The sequence below is a fragment of the Porites lutea genome, chromosome 4 (assembly GCF_958299795.1).
Source record: "Porites lutea chromosome 4, jaPorLute2.1, whole genome shotgun sequence".
Taxonomy (NCBI): domain Eukaryota; kingdom Metazoa; phylum Cnidaria; class Anthozoa; order Scleractinia; family Poritidae; genus Porites; species Porites lutea.
In genome coordinates, this window is record NC_133204.1 from 21,117,252 (window position 1) to 21,133,692 (window position 16,441).

Below are 16,441 nucleotides of genomic sequence, written 5' to 3' on the forward strand. Positions count from 1 at the left end.
ATTCACTTCAAGCTTATAATAACTTTATTCGACGAGGACAAAGGTCATATTACAAAATACAGAGTCCTTCTAAAGCTCTGTAAGAATGTCAGTTGGTATTTTAGGAAGTTGGTAGCTTATCCTCACCGAGGGAGCGTTAGACCTCTAGCCTATCTTTGCTTTGTAAGGAACGACTCCTACAAAATACTTGACAATAACCCGTAAAAATCTTAATTAGTTTCAGGATAAAATGAAGACTGGGACACACGCAATAGACACCAAACAAAAATACTTTCTCAAAAATCACCCACCTTTATTAAAAAATGCTTCGAATCAATTTTTTTTGGTGTGCCTTTTTTAATAATGCAACTATAAAATTACCAAGGGTGAGATAAGAACTTGCAAACAGTTCTAAATACAGTCAAGTGGTCGTTCAACAAGAGACTAGAAATATGTAGACAAGTCCAAGTTTATTGATACGTTATGAACTTGACTACCTTTTCAGTAATAACCTCAAACAGCGTTAATACACAAACACACTTGTTTGAAAGGTTTCTTTTGTGACCACTGGTCACAGTCAGGTAAAGTCAGTTATTAATGAGTCTGAGAAAGACACCCAAACCCAGAAGACATCCTCCAAATGAACCAACACCAAGATAATCAGCTTAAAAACGTGTGTTTACAATAAATTGTTACGTCTTTTGTTTTTAAATGCAGCTCTCAAGCCTTCTTTAAGTATGATAAAACAGGTTATATTTCATCAAGACAGGAATTGATCCACTTAAAGTTTCTATAAGCCCTTCAGTCCCTGTTAACTAACCGACACAAAATAATTCAACACAAAGAATCAAATGGGGATGAAACACTTTCCTGTCAGTACATAGCTAAACTGAGACTTCTGTTGGAAGCAGTATGCTGTAGCTTCAGTCCCATCTTAAAGACTTGCTTGTGCGGAAATTCCCTTGTGCTGAAATAGGAAGGACAACAATTAGCCTCTTCTTTTTCCGTTTCTTCACGTAATTTGTCTGCAAGAGTAGTCTCCCTACGTCTTCACTTGCTACTGCCTTCACTGCTAAGTGTTAACACAGGACACCCAACACCCCACACCACCCTCCGCCTATTACTGTGGTTGCAATTTTGGAAGGCAATAGAGCTTTTGTTTCGTATCTTCTATTTTGAGTCAGGGAGTGGTGTTCGACTTTAAATCGATGTGATCGACTAAGTTTTGGTGTGACATTTCTCACTTATATCGGTCTAGTTGAGGGGGGAGGGGGAGTAAAGAGGGACACAAAATGACAGCGGTTGGGTGAGTTGACGCACCGTGTGACACCGTGCGGTAAGGATGTATGAGGATTTATTGACCACGCCTGGGTCTATACGGCTGAATACTGACCAAGTTCTTTTTCTCGCTTTTATGAACCGTGAGGTCGATGACAACATAAAAGCAAAAAAGAACGAAGCCAATAACCAGTCATCTTGACCGAACGAGCTTGGTCATTAGGGAGATCAATCAAAGGCGTTTTTGAGCAACGAACGTCAACCGGAAGTGACATCTTTTTCATTTTAAAATAAATTGACAATACCAAATATGTCTTTCTTGGTCTCTTTCCTATTATAGGGACGATTTGTCCAAAAATTTGGGCAAAAATACCACTCAAGAATGAAAAAAGTCCACTTCCGGTTGACGTGCGTCGCTCAAAAACGTCTTTGCTTATAAAGCTTATCTTGCCCGCTCAAGTACACAGTAACCAATCAAAACACAGGATTCGCTTCACCTTGCCCACTGGTGGATTCAGCAATAAATCATAATAAAAATAAATATTCATTAATGCGATAAAAATAAGTTCTCCGTAAGGGTTAAGCCTGTTGCAGATACCTACCGTCTGAAACTTGGCTAAGGCCTCAGTCAAACGGCGACCAAACTCAGGAGAAACTTGACTAAAGTTACGCACCTAAAACAAAAGTACAGATCTATATAGCCACTAAAGATGTACACTGCATAACTACTTGGACGTCAGAACTACCAGACACTAAAAATTCTAAAATTGTTATCAGGGTTACGCAGTTTTCGACATCAAAATGGAGTACACAGCAAAAGTTTTGCAAGACCTAACCTGAGATCACGCTCAATTTTCGTTTCGCTTGGTAAGTAAACTGATTTCCGGCAGGCGGCGCGACCACGTTAAAGGAGAGAATGTATCAAGGCTGCTTAGATTGGGCATGATATCAAGTTATGCAAGAGCTTAAATACTAGAAATGATGAACATATGAATTTCCATATATAAATACTCTTGATAATGAAAACTGTCGGGGTTTTTTGCAATATTAATTTTGAGAAGAGAAAAAGCAACATGCAGGTTTCCCCACTTACTCGAAAACAGGCACCTGTTGTCCTCGATATCATGAAAAGCGCTAGCGATCCTCGATTCCTTGCACTTCTGGGGCCGGTTTCTCGAAAGTCCCGCTAACTTTTCGGGCCGCCAAAATCAAATATTCAAATCGAAATATCAAGAATAAAAGCACGGGTCCTGGCTAGCAAACTACTGCATTTTGTTTCATTATATAGTTTTTTTGTCATGTTAGGTGTCAAACTATTGAAACCTCTCTCTTGCATGTAAACAACAACAGCTTTGCGCGCCCGTTAATTATCGGGACTTTCAAGAAACGGGCCCCTGGCCCCAGTTGTTCAAGGACCGATAATCTGTAACCTGGGGTTAAATTTTAATCCGGGGTTCTTTTACTTTTGTTCAAAAGCAATTTCTTGGATAATTTTCCCATTTTTTTAAAGAGCATCCCATTGTCGAGGCGTGTGTGATCGAGCAGTTATCACTTCGAACTCCGGATCCGGAGGTCAGGGGTTCAAGCCTCTCCCTTCGCGTTGTTTCCTTAGACAAGAAACTTAACTCCACTTTGTCTCTCTTCACCCAGACCCAGTTGTTATTGTTGATTAGCGCTCACCCGGGATTAAATTTTAATCCGGGTTTCTTTTCGTTTGTTCAAAAGCATTTTTTCGGATACTTTTCTGCGGTCTTTTGAGAGCTTCGAATCATCAAATTGTAGCCAAAACGAATTAAGCTTAATTGTAACTTTGAATTAACTCAGACTAACCCTAGGTTATCTTCACCCAGCTTTGAACAACCCAGCCCAGGTGTGTAAATCGATGCCGACAACATACTGCTGGGGGGTAACCCTGCGATGGACTAGCAGCCCGTCCAGGGGGGAGTAGGAAACCGGGATAAGCTCCGGCCGTTTGGGACTTTAGCTCGTTTGCACCTTTACCTTACCTTTTTTATCCCATCATCAAACTGAATTTGCTTTTTAAGCTTTCATATCTGAATTCAAATTTCGCACTCACTCAGGGTTATCTTAACCCAGCTGTTAACCACCCCTCCCTACTCTCTCATATGATGTTGTAATTACATTGACTGATTTCCAAGACCACAAATCCTCTTTACTCGGAATGCATGTACGAGGATGGTTAACTTACCGCTCTTTTTTGAATGAACTCCTTAGCGTCCTTAAGATGTCCTGCAATGTTGTTAACCAGTCTTGTTCTCTCCGCTTCATTCAGAACTTTGCTCCAAAAAGTCGTCACCTGCGTTCGGGAAATGCAAAACAAGTCATTACACGGCATTAATGTCTGTTTCTGGTAAATTCGAGTCAATATCTACTGCAAATAACAGTTAAGACTTTCAAAAAGTCCTTTAATTTTTCTCTGGTTGATTATGCCATTTTAAAAGACTTTTTACACAAGTTTATGCGAAATTTATTGGTTGAAATTTCTACCGGTGCCGTGATGACAATTCACCAATAGAAGGAGTGATATTTGACGCCACTTTCGACACAGCATATGTCAATCATTTTTTCCCGCGTGAATTTAAAATATGATCCAAATCCTTTCAGGCAAAAAGCTCGTTCGTAAGAACTCATGAAAAGTCGACTTGTAGCAAGTCTAAAAACAGTTGTGGAAGTACGAACCTGAGAAAAGTTATCATCGTCGGCTGTGTTGTAACGCGCCACGTCACCTGTCACCTAAGATACAAAAATAAAACAAGTATAGTTTACTGATCGGAATCATACTGTTGCTCCCATCAGCCGGGGTTAAGGAGGCTATTCGTATAAGACTTTACCCAAATAACATCAACAGGGATAGCCGGTGCAATTCTCGATTCTTGTATCTCCCACAATTAAAACAACCTTCTTCTACAGCGATACTCATGCTGACGTCATCTATTGATATGAATGTGTCAACCAGAAGCGCATTGGTTCTTGTAACAAAAGATTTATTTGTTTCACTCGTTGTAAAGTTGAAAACCAAAAACAATGTTTGCAAACGGTGATGTCTTCTATTGCAAGAAATGAATTTATTCCACAGAAACGGGGTTAAAACTTCCGACATCACTTTGCCTTTTTCGAGATGACGACTGCACCAGGAAACATGAAACATTTGGTCATGTGACAGGGGACTGAGCAAGGCCGGTGCCTTTCTAGACAAATGAACTTGGATAAAAATGTGAGCGGCAGCATTTATCACTTCTATACAGCTCTAACTTGTACCTTAACAGTTTGAGGTGAGTACTTCAAGTCATCCAAAGGACCAGTGAAGCTGTTAGGAAAGTAGTTCGGGGCACCCTCTGAGATGGAAAAATAAAAACGAAACAGTTAAATGTCCTGCAAATCAGACAACACTTGTCAATAGCCCTTCCAGGCCTCACTTGGAATTCTGCTTCACAAAGTACTCCGGTCAACGGATATAATCATAATACGTCTTATTCGTAAGACCCACAATGTTCAGATGGCATGCGCCAATATAATACTATGCCCCATTGATTCACACTCACTAAACATGTTTACTTAAACTTCATGTAGGTTTAAAAGAATGAGAAACAGTAATGCAAACCTTAAACACCGGCTTTTACAAATTTAATAATTCAAATGGATTTTTTAAACATGTTTAAACAGCTTTGGTGTGAATGGGGCACTCCTTACTATATGACATGTATCGAAGAATTTAGTTATCTCACAAGTCTTTGTTATGGAAGAGAACAAATCCCAGCAATAATATTCCAGGGCCAAGTTGCCCGAAACCCTGCCAGCCTCTAATAATAGGCTAACTACCAACAATGAGAAGGTACGAGCTTTCATGGCAACTAACCCGAGATCAGTTATAATCGTCCCTCTAACAATTCGGCTTTTTAAAGCCAAGAAACTGCAGAGATCTTCTACAGCCTTTCACTGTAGCACAAATAAACGTGAATAACCAACTCAATTGAAAGTATTATTTCATGTCAATATTGACAAAAAAAATACAATTGAAAATTGTACTCTTAAGTATACCTTGGTTGTCAAATGTTTGTGGCCCATCCCTCTGGTAGTTAGTGACTCTGGTTCTGTAAGGACAGTTCACTGGCAGCTGAAGGTAGTTGGTTCCCAATCGGTGAAGATGAGTGTCGTGGTAAGAAAACAGACGGCCCTGCAAGGCATAAAATATTGTGATTTTGGATCTGTCTCACTCAGTACATCAGATAGCTTCTCGTGCTGATGCGAAAAGTTAGTCGGTAAAGTGCGAACAGTAAAGGCACACAACTAGAGCAAGTCGTTCATCACATTAAACATCGTACCATGGCGGTTGGCCGAGTTGGTTAAGTGAACTACCGTCGGTTGCATCTTAGCGTGTACATGCGAGGAAAAACACATGTTCTAATTGAGTGCAAACATGACATATTTTGCCGCCAAACATTTGAAGTTTGGAGTAGGCGGCTGTTGTCGGCTTGATTGTTTTCGCTTAACAAAATATTCTTTGCAAGAATTTTTAGATGTTAAGAATAATTTTTGGAGGCAGGTGTGCTGTTTCTGAGCGAGAAATATGCCTCAAAGTTGAGAAAAATGAAATATGAGCAACACGCGCTGATCAAAAACTTATAAACAACTTACCTTTGGCACGGCAGTTTGCTTTAATGGCTGTTAAACTTCAAATGTTTGGCGGCAAAAACCGTCACGTCTGTTAGAACATGTTTCTTTGTCTCGTGTCCACGTTTGGATGCAACCGACGGCATATATCTAGCCTCCCACGCAGACGTTCTTAGGGGTTCGTCACGCATTCCTGTCTGCGTGGGAGGCTACGGCAAATCCTAATCCTCACTTTTGAATATTTACTTCCGTCTCAGCAGGTTCCAGTTCTCGCTCCCACTCATTTAGCCTGCAAAAACAGACGTTTCTCCTCTCTTGACTTCACCGCTGAGGACGTTTCGCGAAAAAAAAACGTCTGCGACTCAGCGACAGAAATTCCATACTGATGACTAAAATCTGTCCGGAATCCGGTCAGAAGCGCTGATTGGTCAACGGAGTAATTACATTGTTTTAGATCTTGTTTACGAATTACAGACAAAAGGCCACGAAGGTCAAATGAAAACGCGATGAATCGCTAACAAAACAGTCAAAATTAATGGAATATATTCTTCTCTGGAAGAAGCATTTGAGTTTTACTGGAGCTCGTCCGCAGATGAACACAACACTTTAGTAAAACCGACCAGAAGAAACGTAAAATTGAACAAATTTGGATGTGGAACCCATGACTACCGGATATATTAACATGTAAACATTGATTTACGTCATCAGTATGGAATTTCTGTCGCTGAGTCGCAAACGTTCCTCCGCGCGAAACGTCCCTAGCGGCCAAGAGCGAGGCGAAACGGCTGTTTTCGCAGGCTACCACTCATTTACTTCCGGTACGGTCCAAATATGTGACGATCTGATATGTGATGATCCAGTTTCAAGATAAGCGCAGCTCAGCTTTGCTCGGTTACAGAAATCGCGCCGAAACCACCGTTCTTTTGTGTGAACAGATGCCCGTTTCCGGTATGGTTTTCGTGTCGGTGCAAGAGCTGTCAGGTACAGCGTGCAAAGAAAGTAGTGCCCAATAACCCGGGGGTAGTGGATTTTGCTACTGGGCTGGTGAATTCTGTACTTAATTTGCCCGATGGTATCATGTGAATAGTCCCTGGGCCTCATCGGAGCCCTGCGAGCTAGCTTTTCATTTAGGGTAGCTATAAAACGAACACCTTTGCACTATGATCATAATAATTATACCTGAAGCATCTTATCTGGGGATGGTTCAATTCCAGGAACCATGCTGGCAGGGTTGAAAGCACTCTGTTCAATCTCTGCAAAGTAGTTCTTGGGGTTACGGTTAAGCACCATCTTGCCTACAGGGATCAGAGGGTACTCAGAATGTGGCCAGATCTGAAAACCAACAAAAACAAAGATCAATCTCAGCAAGGCATCAGGCAGGATCTCTGACCCAATCCCTGTATAATTATAATATTATCACCCAAAGGGATATTGAAGATGCCATTTAGACCTGATTAAGGGGTTGGAGTTGGGGTTGTTGTTTGAAGGTTCTAAGTCTTATACATGTAGTTTTTCCTTCAGAGGTTATTAGAAAGAGAGTAATTTAAGATGATTTAAAAGATGAATTGCCTTGTTCTGTATGTCAGAAATCATGGGACTCACAACTAAGGTGTGCGCGCTAGAGGTCAGAAGGACACTTGTGTGTTATATAACATGACACTCAGACATGATTTTACCTTTGTCAGGTCAAATGGGTTCCATCTGAATTTCTCAGCCTCTTCAAAAGTCATCACTTGAATGTACATTGTCCATGACGGCTGATCAACAAACATAAGAAATAAAATTTTTACATGAATACAAGTCACGATAGCTTGTACATTGGAAGACATAATGATTTAAATCTTTGACAATTTTTCCAGTTCACAGTCATTGTATAATTCTGGTTGTTCTGTCCCATATATTTCACTGTAACTACAGCAAAGCTTGTTGTTTCTTGCAATGAGGGATTTGTTACAGAGGCTTTCTTTTAACTTGGTTTTCACTAACATTCAGTTCAAAGATAGAAGAAAGAGGAGATAACAAAACAAGAAGAACAAGTGCAAGGAGATAAGAATACAACAAGAAGAAGTTCCACCATAAAAGTCTCTTGAAAGAAAAAAACTTGCCGAGGATGGTTCATCTTCAAACTTAAAGATAACCCTTCCAGTCCAACAAAGACTATAATAAGTCAGCATAACAACTCATCCCAAATGTTAGTGCCCTCCCTCTGTCCTTTCATGTAACTCACAGGATCTCCACTGGCAATGGCATTGAAGAGTTTCCTGTTGTTATAGTCAGGATCAGAACCAGCTATCTGTTCTGCTTTATCAGCAGGCACACATTTCACTCCCTGGTCAGTCTATGAAAACAAAAACAAACAAACATCTAATATCTCAAAAAAGCACTTTCTTTGTGTGTTGATGTATTTAGCACAAAAGTACCAATTGAGGCAGTGGCGGGTCCAGACCTTCAGATAGCAGGGGGACGGTCATCCAGACCCTGAGATAAGGGGGTGGTCTCCAAAAAATTTTTTTTCAGCCCTTCAGGCCTCAGTTTGGTCTAAAAATTAGGGAGGTGGTGGGGGTGGGCCCCTCCCCTGAAGGACACTAATTTTTTATGTCTCCTACTGGAGAGGGGACCGCTAGTTTACATGGTCACCCAAGCTATGCAAAGGTCCAGCTGTTTGCAGGGCAAAGGCAGTATATGTATCTTCATTTCTCAGTTATTTTAAGACCCAGAGTATTAGTCTGGTCCTAGGAATCGAACCTGCAATCTCCCGCTCTACAGTCAAATGCTCTAATGACTAAACCATTTCTATGCAAGGAGTGCCATAGAATTAAAATGAACAAAATGGATTGTTTTGTTTTCCAAAGGTTTTGGGCCTGGCCATTTATCAGTGAAAAGTTCAAGTACATTACCAGCACAGCTGTACATTTTCTTGCTAGTACTTTTCAAAGTTTTGGTTGAAACAGTTGGTCCCTATTCGAAAATCGATAAGCATGCAAGAGCGAGCATTTCCAAACACAGACACGACAATCCCTAAAAAGAGAAAATAGAGGATCTGTGAACAGGCTACAGGTCCCTGAACAACATGACCTTACACTTGTAGCTAATAATAGCAAAGCTGAACACTTATTGCAGTTATGCATGGCTTTGATTCAACAGATAACACTACATCTAACTCAGACACTGTACCTTCACATGGAACTTGCAGTAGACAGCATCTCCTTTGTCACTCAATAGCTTGAATGTGTGACTTCCATATCCATTCATGTGTTGATATCCATCAGGAATTCCTCGATCACTGAACAGGAAGCATACTTGATGAGTGGTCTCTGGGCGCAAAGTTATAAAATCCCAGAACATATCAGGATCCTGCAAACATTTTGTTTCCAAGTTAACTTTTGTTATTTTTTTAAGTATGAGTACAGACAAAAGCAAATGTCATTTTGCTGGTCATACCAATCTATTGTGCAGGTGACTATGACTGGCAACATTGAACAGTTTTAAATGGCTTGGGTTGTTGGTCTTTGGCCTCAAAATTGAACTTGAATTTTGTTTGCTTTATTTTACATCCTCAGCATTCACAGTATTTTTTTATTTTTAATTTTTAATCATTCTTTTGTTGGTTCTTCTTTAACACTAATTAATTTTTTTTCACTTTGGGGTTTCTTCTAAGTGCTTATAACCTGTTTCTGATTTTTTTTACTAAGTATATCCATAAACATTTCCGAAAGTTTTGAATCAGTGATAAGGATTGAAGTCTACATGTATATATGCTGTAGGTAATTTTTATTTTTCCTTTGTTTAAACTTCACTAGCATACATAGTCTCCCTCGCAGACGTTTTTTGGATGTCACGCAATGCTCCCCCAAATAGTGCGATCAGATGTGATTTGAGGTCAATTGTGCGAAATTGAAATTGGGAGCGTTGCGTGACATCCAAAAAACCGCTGTGAGGGAGACTATAGCATACACTACCATAACCAAAAACAAAAGAAAGGCAAAAATTACCTGAGATAAAAAAATAACTGCAACATGTATTAAGACCTTTTCAAAGCCAGAGTAAGATCTATGAATTTGCTCTTTTTGATCATTCCAGTCTGTGGTTTTCAGTTTTCTTGGACTTAACTTGCATTTCTGTGGTCTTCATTAGGGTTCTAAAGCCCCCTCGCTTGAAACTCTTAAATCAGCACGATGTAGTATTTCTTGTGGTTTAATTTTATCCTTGGTTTAATTTTCTTTCCCTTTGTTTTGGGGTATGGTAATGTATGATATGTACGTATTAATGAGTTTAAGACAAAGAAAAATATAATTTAAACCATCCCCATAACATACATGTATGGTACTGGTGAGGAGAATGATCTGCTAAACAATCATAAACTTTTTCACTTGTTGATCATTTCTTTATTTCTTATATGTAAAACCACTATTACTATTTGATTGATCTAGCAGTGTTATTAAAAGGAGAAATGAATTTAAATGTTGGGCACTAAAATGTTGAATTGGGCTGAAAAGGCTTAATTACAAAGGGTGTGCTTTTAAGAATTAATAAGACATTGCCCTAACATTTATTTATATATATATATAACTGATACTTGGAGACCAATATTGAGTGAAATTTAGGGTATATGCTTGTACTTCTTTATGAAAATTACATACTTTACCTTAAGGTGAGTGACTGGATTCCTCTTCTGAGTGTGAATGAAGCTAGGGAACTATAAGTGAAAAAACCAAAGTTATCACCTTCATATTCATAATTATGATATGCATAATAAATATTTGTTATTAATAATTAATTATTTAACAACAGTTGGCTACAGCTTTGGCAAGTGCACACTAACTTTCTTTACTTATTAATTCTAATTAGTCTCCATTGCATAAGCAGCGAGACTCATAATCTGCAAGTGTTTTTTTTCAGTCATATTTTGTACACAAAACAACTGTTGTGGTCTCAGGCATTCCCAGAGGGGAAGGTGCAAACTGGGAATAATAATCGTTGCGTGACTGCAGCCACGCATGTTTTGCGAAGAAAGCTTAGGTTTAGAGCTTTTCCAGATCGGGACTGTCCACAAAATTAATTCTATCTCTTAAAAGCATTGCCAAGTGAACACTTCGGTGGTCAAAAAAAAGAACCCCCCCCATGGAAGACTCTTTGATTTGCATCCCCCCCCCCACCCCCCAGGATTTTCCATTCCAGGGGGGTCTTTGATGACCCCCCCTCCCCCCAGGAATTTCCAGGCAATGACATAGTTTCTCTGGAATTGAGGCCTCTGAATTTTCATGTATTTATACACATGTATAGCCTACGACCGCAGACGTATTTCCGGTCGTCGCTAACACATGTACTTAATCAATTCAGAAACAAAAAGTAAATATCCAGAAGTAGGGAATGAAAAACCTTTAGAAAGTAAATCCTGTTTCGTGTAGAATTAATTGCCTCCTCATTTCTCGATCTAATCTTGAGGCAAGTGAGACTTAAATGCCACTGTAAGAGCATTCCTGTTTAAGAAATACTTGAAATGTCCAAGTCTACTGTAATTTTTAAATAGCATGCTACAAAAAGCAAAGCCCTATAAGAGTTACAGATCATAAATATTTATTTCATTTGAATATATGTACCAGTATTGGATCTCTGATAAAGAATATTGGAGTATTATTTCCAACCAAGTCCCAGTTGCCTTCCTCTGTGTAGAACTTCATGGCAAAACCACGAGGATCACGAGCTGTGTCAGCACTTCCAGACTCACCACCTGAAATTATATATTATATTGTACAGTTGAATCAACAAAATTAACCCTCCCAGGAGTGTGCTTAGCAGGATCACAGAGCATGTATGTGAGGATCCAGGAAAAAAACCTGACTGTTAAATCCAATGACACAAGTACCAACTGAACAAGCACCACTAAGGTGCTAAATTATGCAGTGTTAAAAAGAGGGGGATCAAGCTGGGTTGTGCATATGAAAAAACTTCATATTTACACTCAAGCTTTAATGTTTTTGTCATGTCTTTTTTTCCTTCCAGAATTCTGACCCTATAGTACAGCTGAAAAATAAGCAATTAACAGACATACCGACCACGCATTACCTTGCTTGCTGAAAGCTCATTTCTGAAACTTAGCTTTTGCTTTTATTATTCACTATTTAATGCCTTTTTGGTCCCACTTTGTTCTTCTAAACAAAAGATAAAAAATTCTCCCGAACTGCTGACATGCATCAATAACATTGAATATGCTGTTTCTACCAATTAAAACACAGTTTATTGACTGGCAATATAGCTTCTGAACTGTGTACATTTGAATAAAATAGAATAGAACAGAATTATCTTTATTATGCTTTTATCGACGTAAATGGTTGATATTACCATCTTGTAGAGGAACATACTAAGAAAAGATCATTAATCAAATTAAATGAAAATAACTGATGAGCAAGCTAAGAGGCTAAGTTAACCAACTGGTTGTGTTGTTCAGCTCCCTGAATAATTTACATTCTATGATTAAGCAGGTAAATGATCAAAAGAAATAAACCTGAATATTATTTACCTGAATTTTTTGGCTTTCCTTTATAATAACAGTATAATATTATTATACCTACCCACTGTAGAGAAGCGTACAACACAAGGAGTTCTTTTGCCAACTCTGTCAAATATCTTTGCCTTACAGTATCGGCTGATATCATGAGTGACTTCAAAGTAGCCAAATGCTCCACCACCTTTTGCATGTACCACTCTCTCAGGGATTCTTTCTCTGTCAAAATGACTCATCTCATCCAGGAATTGGACATCTTGAAGTAACACAGGTCCCCTAGGACCCACAGTCATAGTTGCCGTCTTAGTATCCACAGGGCACCCATTTCCAGTGGTGAGGACATCAGGTGTCTGAAAGGACAAATACATCTCTGAGTATTATGATTAGAGGCAATACCTTATAAGTTAATCAGCATGTTTTTTCTCTCAATGCTTTACTCTTAATTCATGACTCCATAAATTAACTACTGTACACAAGTTGCAGAATTTGCTGTTCACCTTTGACCTATTGTATGTTATATCACGTTTTAACAATGATATTACTGTTTTGAACATATGAAAATCATATACAGTGTATGTGAACTGCGGAGTGAAGAATTAAATGGAGGATGATCATCGCAGTTATATACGCAACTTTTCCAGTTGCGAAAAAAAAGCCTGAATCCCGCACAAGCCTGAATTTTTTTCAGGCTTCCTTTTTGCAACTGGAAAAGTTGCGTATATAACTGTGATGATCATCCTTCATTTAGTTCTTCATCGCAGTTACGAAAAAAAAGCCTGAATCCCGCACAAGCCTGAATTTTTTTCAGGCTTTCTTTTTGCAATTGCAAAAGTTGCGTAAATAACGGTGATGATCATCCTTCATTTAAGTTTTCACTTAGCAGTTCACATATATGATTTTCATATATTCAAAACTTCATCATCATCCTTTCACAGGTTTATAACAAACCAATTCAATGACCTGCTCCCAGTTGGCTTGTTAGCTTAAATGGTAGAGCACTGCACCGGTATCGCAGAGGTCAAGGGTTTGAATCCCGTACAAACCTGAATTTTTCTCTGGCTTTCTTTTCGCAACTGCAAAAGTTACGTATATAACTGCAATGATCATCCTTCATTTAATGATATTACCGGTAGTTTAATAACACTGACCAGACATAGTGACTTTGCATGTCTGTTTTTCTTGTTAGAATAAGTTTGAATGGTATTGAATCCAGCTTACAGTGTTTACATATCTCAACTGGTGAGATATGCTAGAATTTGCACGTCCAAAGTTGACTTCATAAATGGACTCCGCAGACCTTCATTACGTCTCCGACAACAAGGCTTTGAAACCAATCGACTTCAGAACTCATTTAATAAATTCGTCAATCGCCATGGTCTTATCGCCGAGAAGTATGGTGCAGCCCTTCAGGAGATGAGATTAGCAATCCAGGCTTAAATTGCACCATTGTATCTTTACATTGCTTATTTATTACTTGGATTTTTATTTCAGTTGTATATTGGTACGTGTGCACGCGCAATTTAATTTTGGGCGAATGCATTATTTACTTATTTAAGTTGCGTGTACATTTACTTCGTTTAATAACATCTCAGTTTTGCTTTGCCTTATTTTCCTCACTTATATGTGTTTTCCGCGACTGTGCTCACACGGTGGGTGGCTCCTTCTAAAATGTTATGCAATTGGTATAGGATTTAATGGAGCCGAAACCAATTGTGGAATTGCACGCATTTTAGGCATCCTATTGATGAACAGTTGGGACATGTAGATATATTTGTTAGCCACTACTATAATTTGCAGTCTGTCTACTTTGAAATGTTCTGATTCTGACCCTGCCCGGCCCTGTACATAAACCTATGAGTCAACATAACTATACACATGGCATAAATATTGATAGTGTCAGGGTGCAAAGAAAGTCAATTTTACAGCCTGCCTTTCGGGCAAGCTGTAGCTAGCATGTACTAGCCAACAAGTCATTTCAACTAGCCCCCAAACCCTTTTTGATCAGCAGGATTGATTACAATCCTTCTGTAATTTGAATTTCCCAAAAAAACAGCACTTGCCCGTCGGGCAAGTTAAGAACAAAAATCACTAGCCCGATAGCAAAATCCACTAGCCCCGGTCTATCGGGGACGACTTTTAACTTAACTTTAACTTTATTATTCCATCGCTCATATAGTACAAACTCAGTAAAGCCAAAGCCAGTGGCTTATACGGCCTGTGGTCAGAATGACACACTGAGTGTTTAATGATAAAACTGTAATAATGAAAATCATATATCACATGTAGAACTGCGGGATGAACATCTCACCCCATGAAATTCTTTTTAATTGGTTTAATCCTGTACGAAAGGTTGCCATAAGTTAACAAAGATCACAAAATACATGTAAGCAATTGCTCTTAAGTTAGCGGATCTAATGCTATATTTTACCCTGACTCCACTCACTTAAAACAAAAGACTTTATACAACATATAAAATTACGTTAGTGATCAAAATAAGAAAAAAAACTTCGGACAATACATGTACGTGACATGGTATTGCAGAATAATTATTGAAGCTGAGAACAGTGACGATCGAGAATACTGGCTCTACAGTCTGCTTAAAAATTACCTTCTTAGATTGTGCAAATTCACTCAGCTGTTCTGTTGCTTTTGTACGGTTAGCCATTCCGTCAGTCTTCTAGGTTAATCTATTCGTGATTTTTTTAGAACCAATCTACGAACTGTTTCCTATGTACGTGTCTGTACGTGATGCTTCACTGTGACGGAACCAAGAGAAGGGGAAGGAGCGTAAGAGTCACGTGATCCTGTTTGCCAAAGTTGGCAAGTGGTTTTGTGGGCGGGTTGGGGGTGCGGTACGACGCCCGCCCCCTCGGTACATTTCAAAATCAAGATACCCGTGACGGTAAGACGCGGTATATCTAAACGATCTCACGAAAAAATAGGGGACTGTGAACAGTCTAAAACAACCTAAGCTAGCAAAACGCGATTTAGCCTCCATTGTTTTGGTTTTCAAAGCCGGCGCTTTTCGCTACTAGTGCGGGTTGTAACATATAGCCTAGAAGTAGCTAGAACTAAACCCAAAGCTTCTCGATGTTGTACCATTTGTTGTCACTTATAACCCAGCACTTCCACGCATTTCTAATATCCTACGCAAACATTTTAACATCTTACACTCCTCTAACCGTTGCAAAGACGTCTTTAAGCAACCGCCTTTTGTTGCTTACAGACGTAGCTGTAATCTTCGTGACCTTTTAGTTAAAGCACAACTACCCGTTATCTCCACCAATCATTTTCCGCCAGGCTGCTGCCGTTGTGGACAGAACTGTGCCACTTGTCCATACATAACTAACGTCCTCACAAGTTATACCTTTTAGGCTACAGGTGAAACACGCTCTATCACTTCACACATTACTTGTAACACTAAAAATGTGATCTACATGGTTCAATGTAACCGTTGTAATTTACTATAAAAATTATATAGGTGAAACTAAGCGACGTCTCAAGGACAGATTTAACGAACACAGACGTGCAGTCGACAAAACTAACATTAAATCTAAACCCACTACTGTTTCTGAACACTTTATCTCTCACTCTAACCATTCTCGTACTGACATGCAGTTAATCCCACTAGAGAAAATTCATTCCTCACGTGACTCAGTTCGTAAGGCCAGGGAGTCGCATTTGATAGATAAGGCCATGACTCTGGCTTGAACCTCATGGCCTAAACCGCCGTGACGATTTATTGTAATCCATATCCTTGGTATTTTTCCTTTCCAGTTTTTATGTTGTACGTCATTTCCGCCTCTCCCTTTTATTGCGACATTCTCCATCTACATAATATTGTGATCGCTACATAAGTTCAGTAACATCTGTAAACCGGCCTGAAGAAGGCTGGTATGGCCAGCCGAAATATTGTTATAAAAAACAATACACGTTACTCGCGTTGTTTTAAATCAGCTTTGCAGTGGTCTTTGGACTTCTCGTGTGTGCTTATGGCAATCTCGGCAATGCTTATGACTCCCTTGACAAATTCCAACTAGCAATAGA

The 16,441-nt window shown here is 39.2% G+C and overlaps 1 protein-coding gene across 1 annotated transcript; it reads right to left on the minus strand.

Annotated features, from left to right (window-relative positions):
* Positions 1 to 271: 271 nt before the first annotated feature.
* On the minus strand, positions 272 to 15,132 carry LOC140932861 (catalase-like). Its single transcript, XM_073382362.1, has 14 exons — positions 15,003 to 15,132; positions 12,462 to 12,744; positions 11,490 to 11,620; positions 10,535 to 10,585; positions 9,064 to 9,243; positions 8,117 to 8,227; positions 7,566 to 7,646; positions 7,069 to 7,221; positions 5,317 to 5,452; positions 4,537 to 4,613; positions 3,958 to 4,011; positions 3,467 to 3,574; positions 1,860 to 1,931; positions 272 to 946 (listed from the first exon to the last, which is right to left on the minus strand). Exons 1-14 carry the CDS (start codon positions 15,057 to 15,059, stop codon positions 914 to 916), a joined length of 1,527 nt encoding a protein of 508 aa, XP_073238463.1. The 5' UTR covers positions 15,060 to 15,132; the 3' UTR covers positions 272 to 913.
* Between the last annotated feature and the right edge of the window lie 1,309 nt (positions 15,133 to 16,441).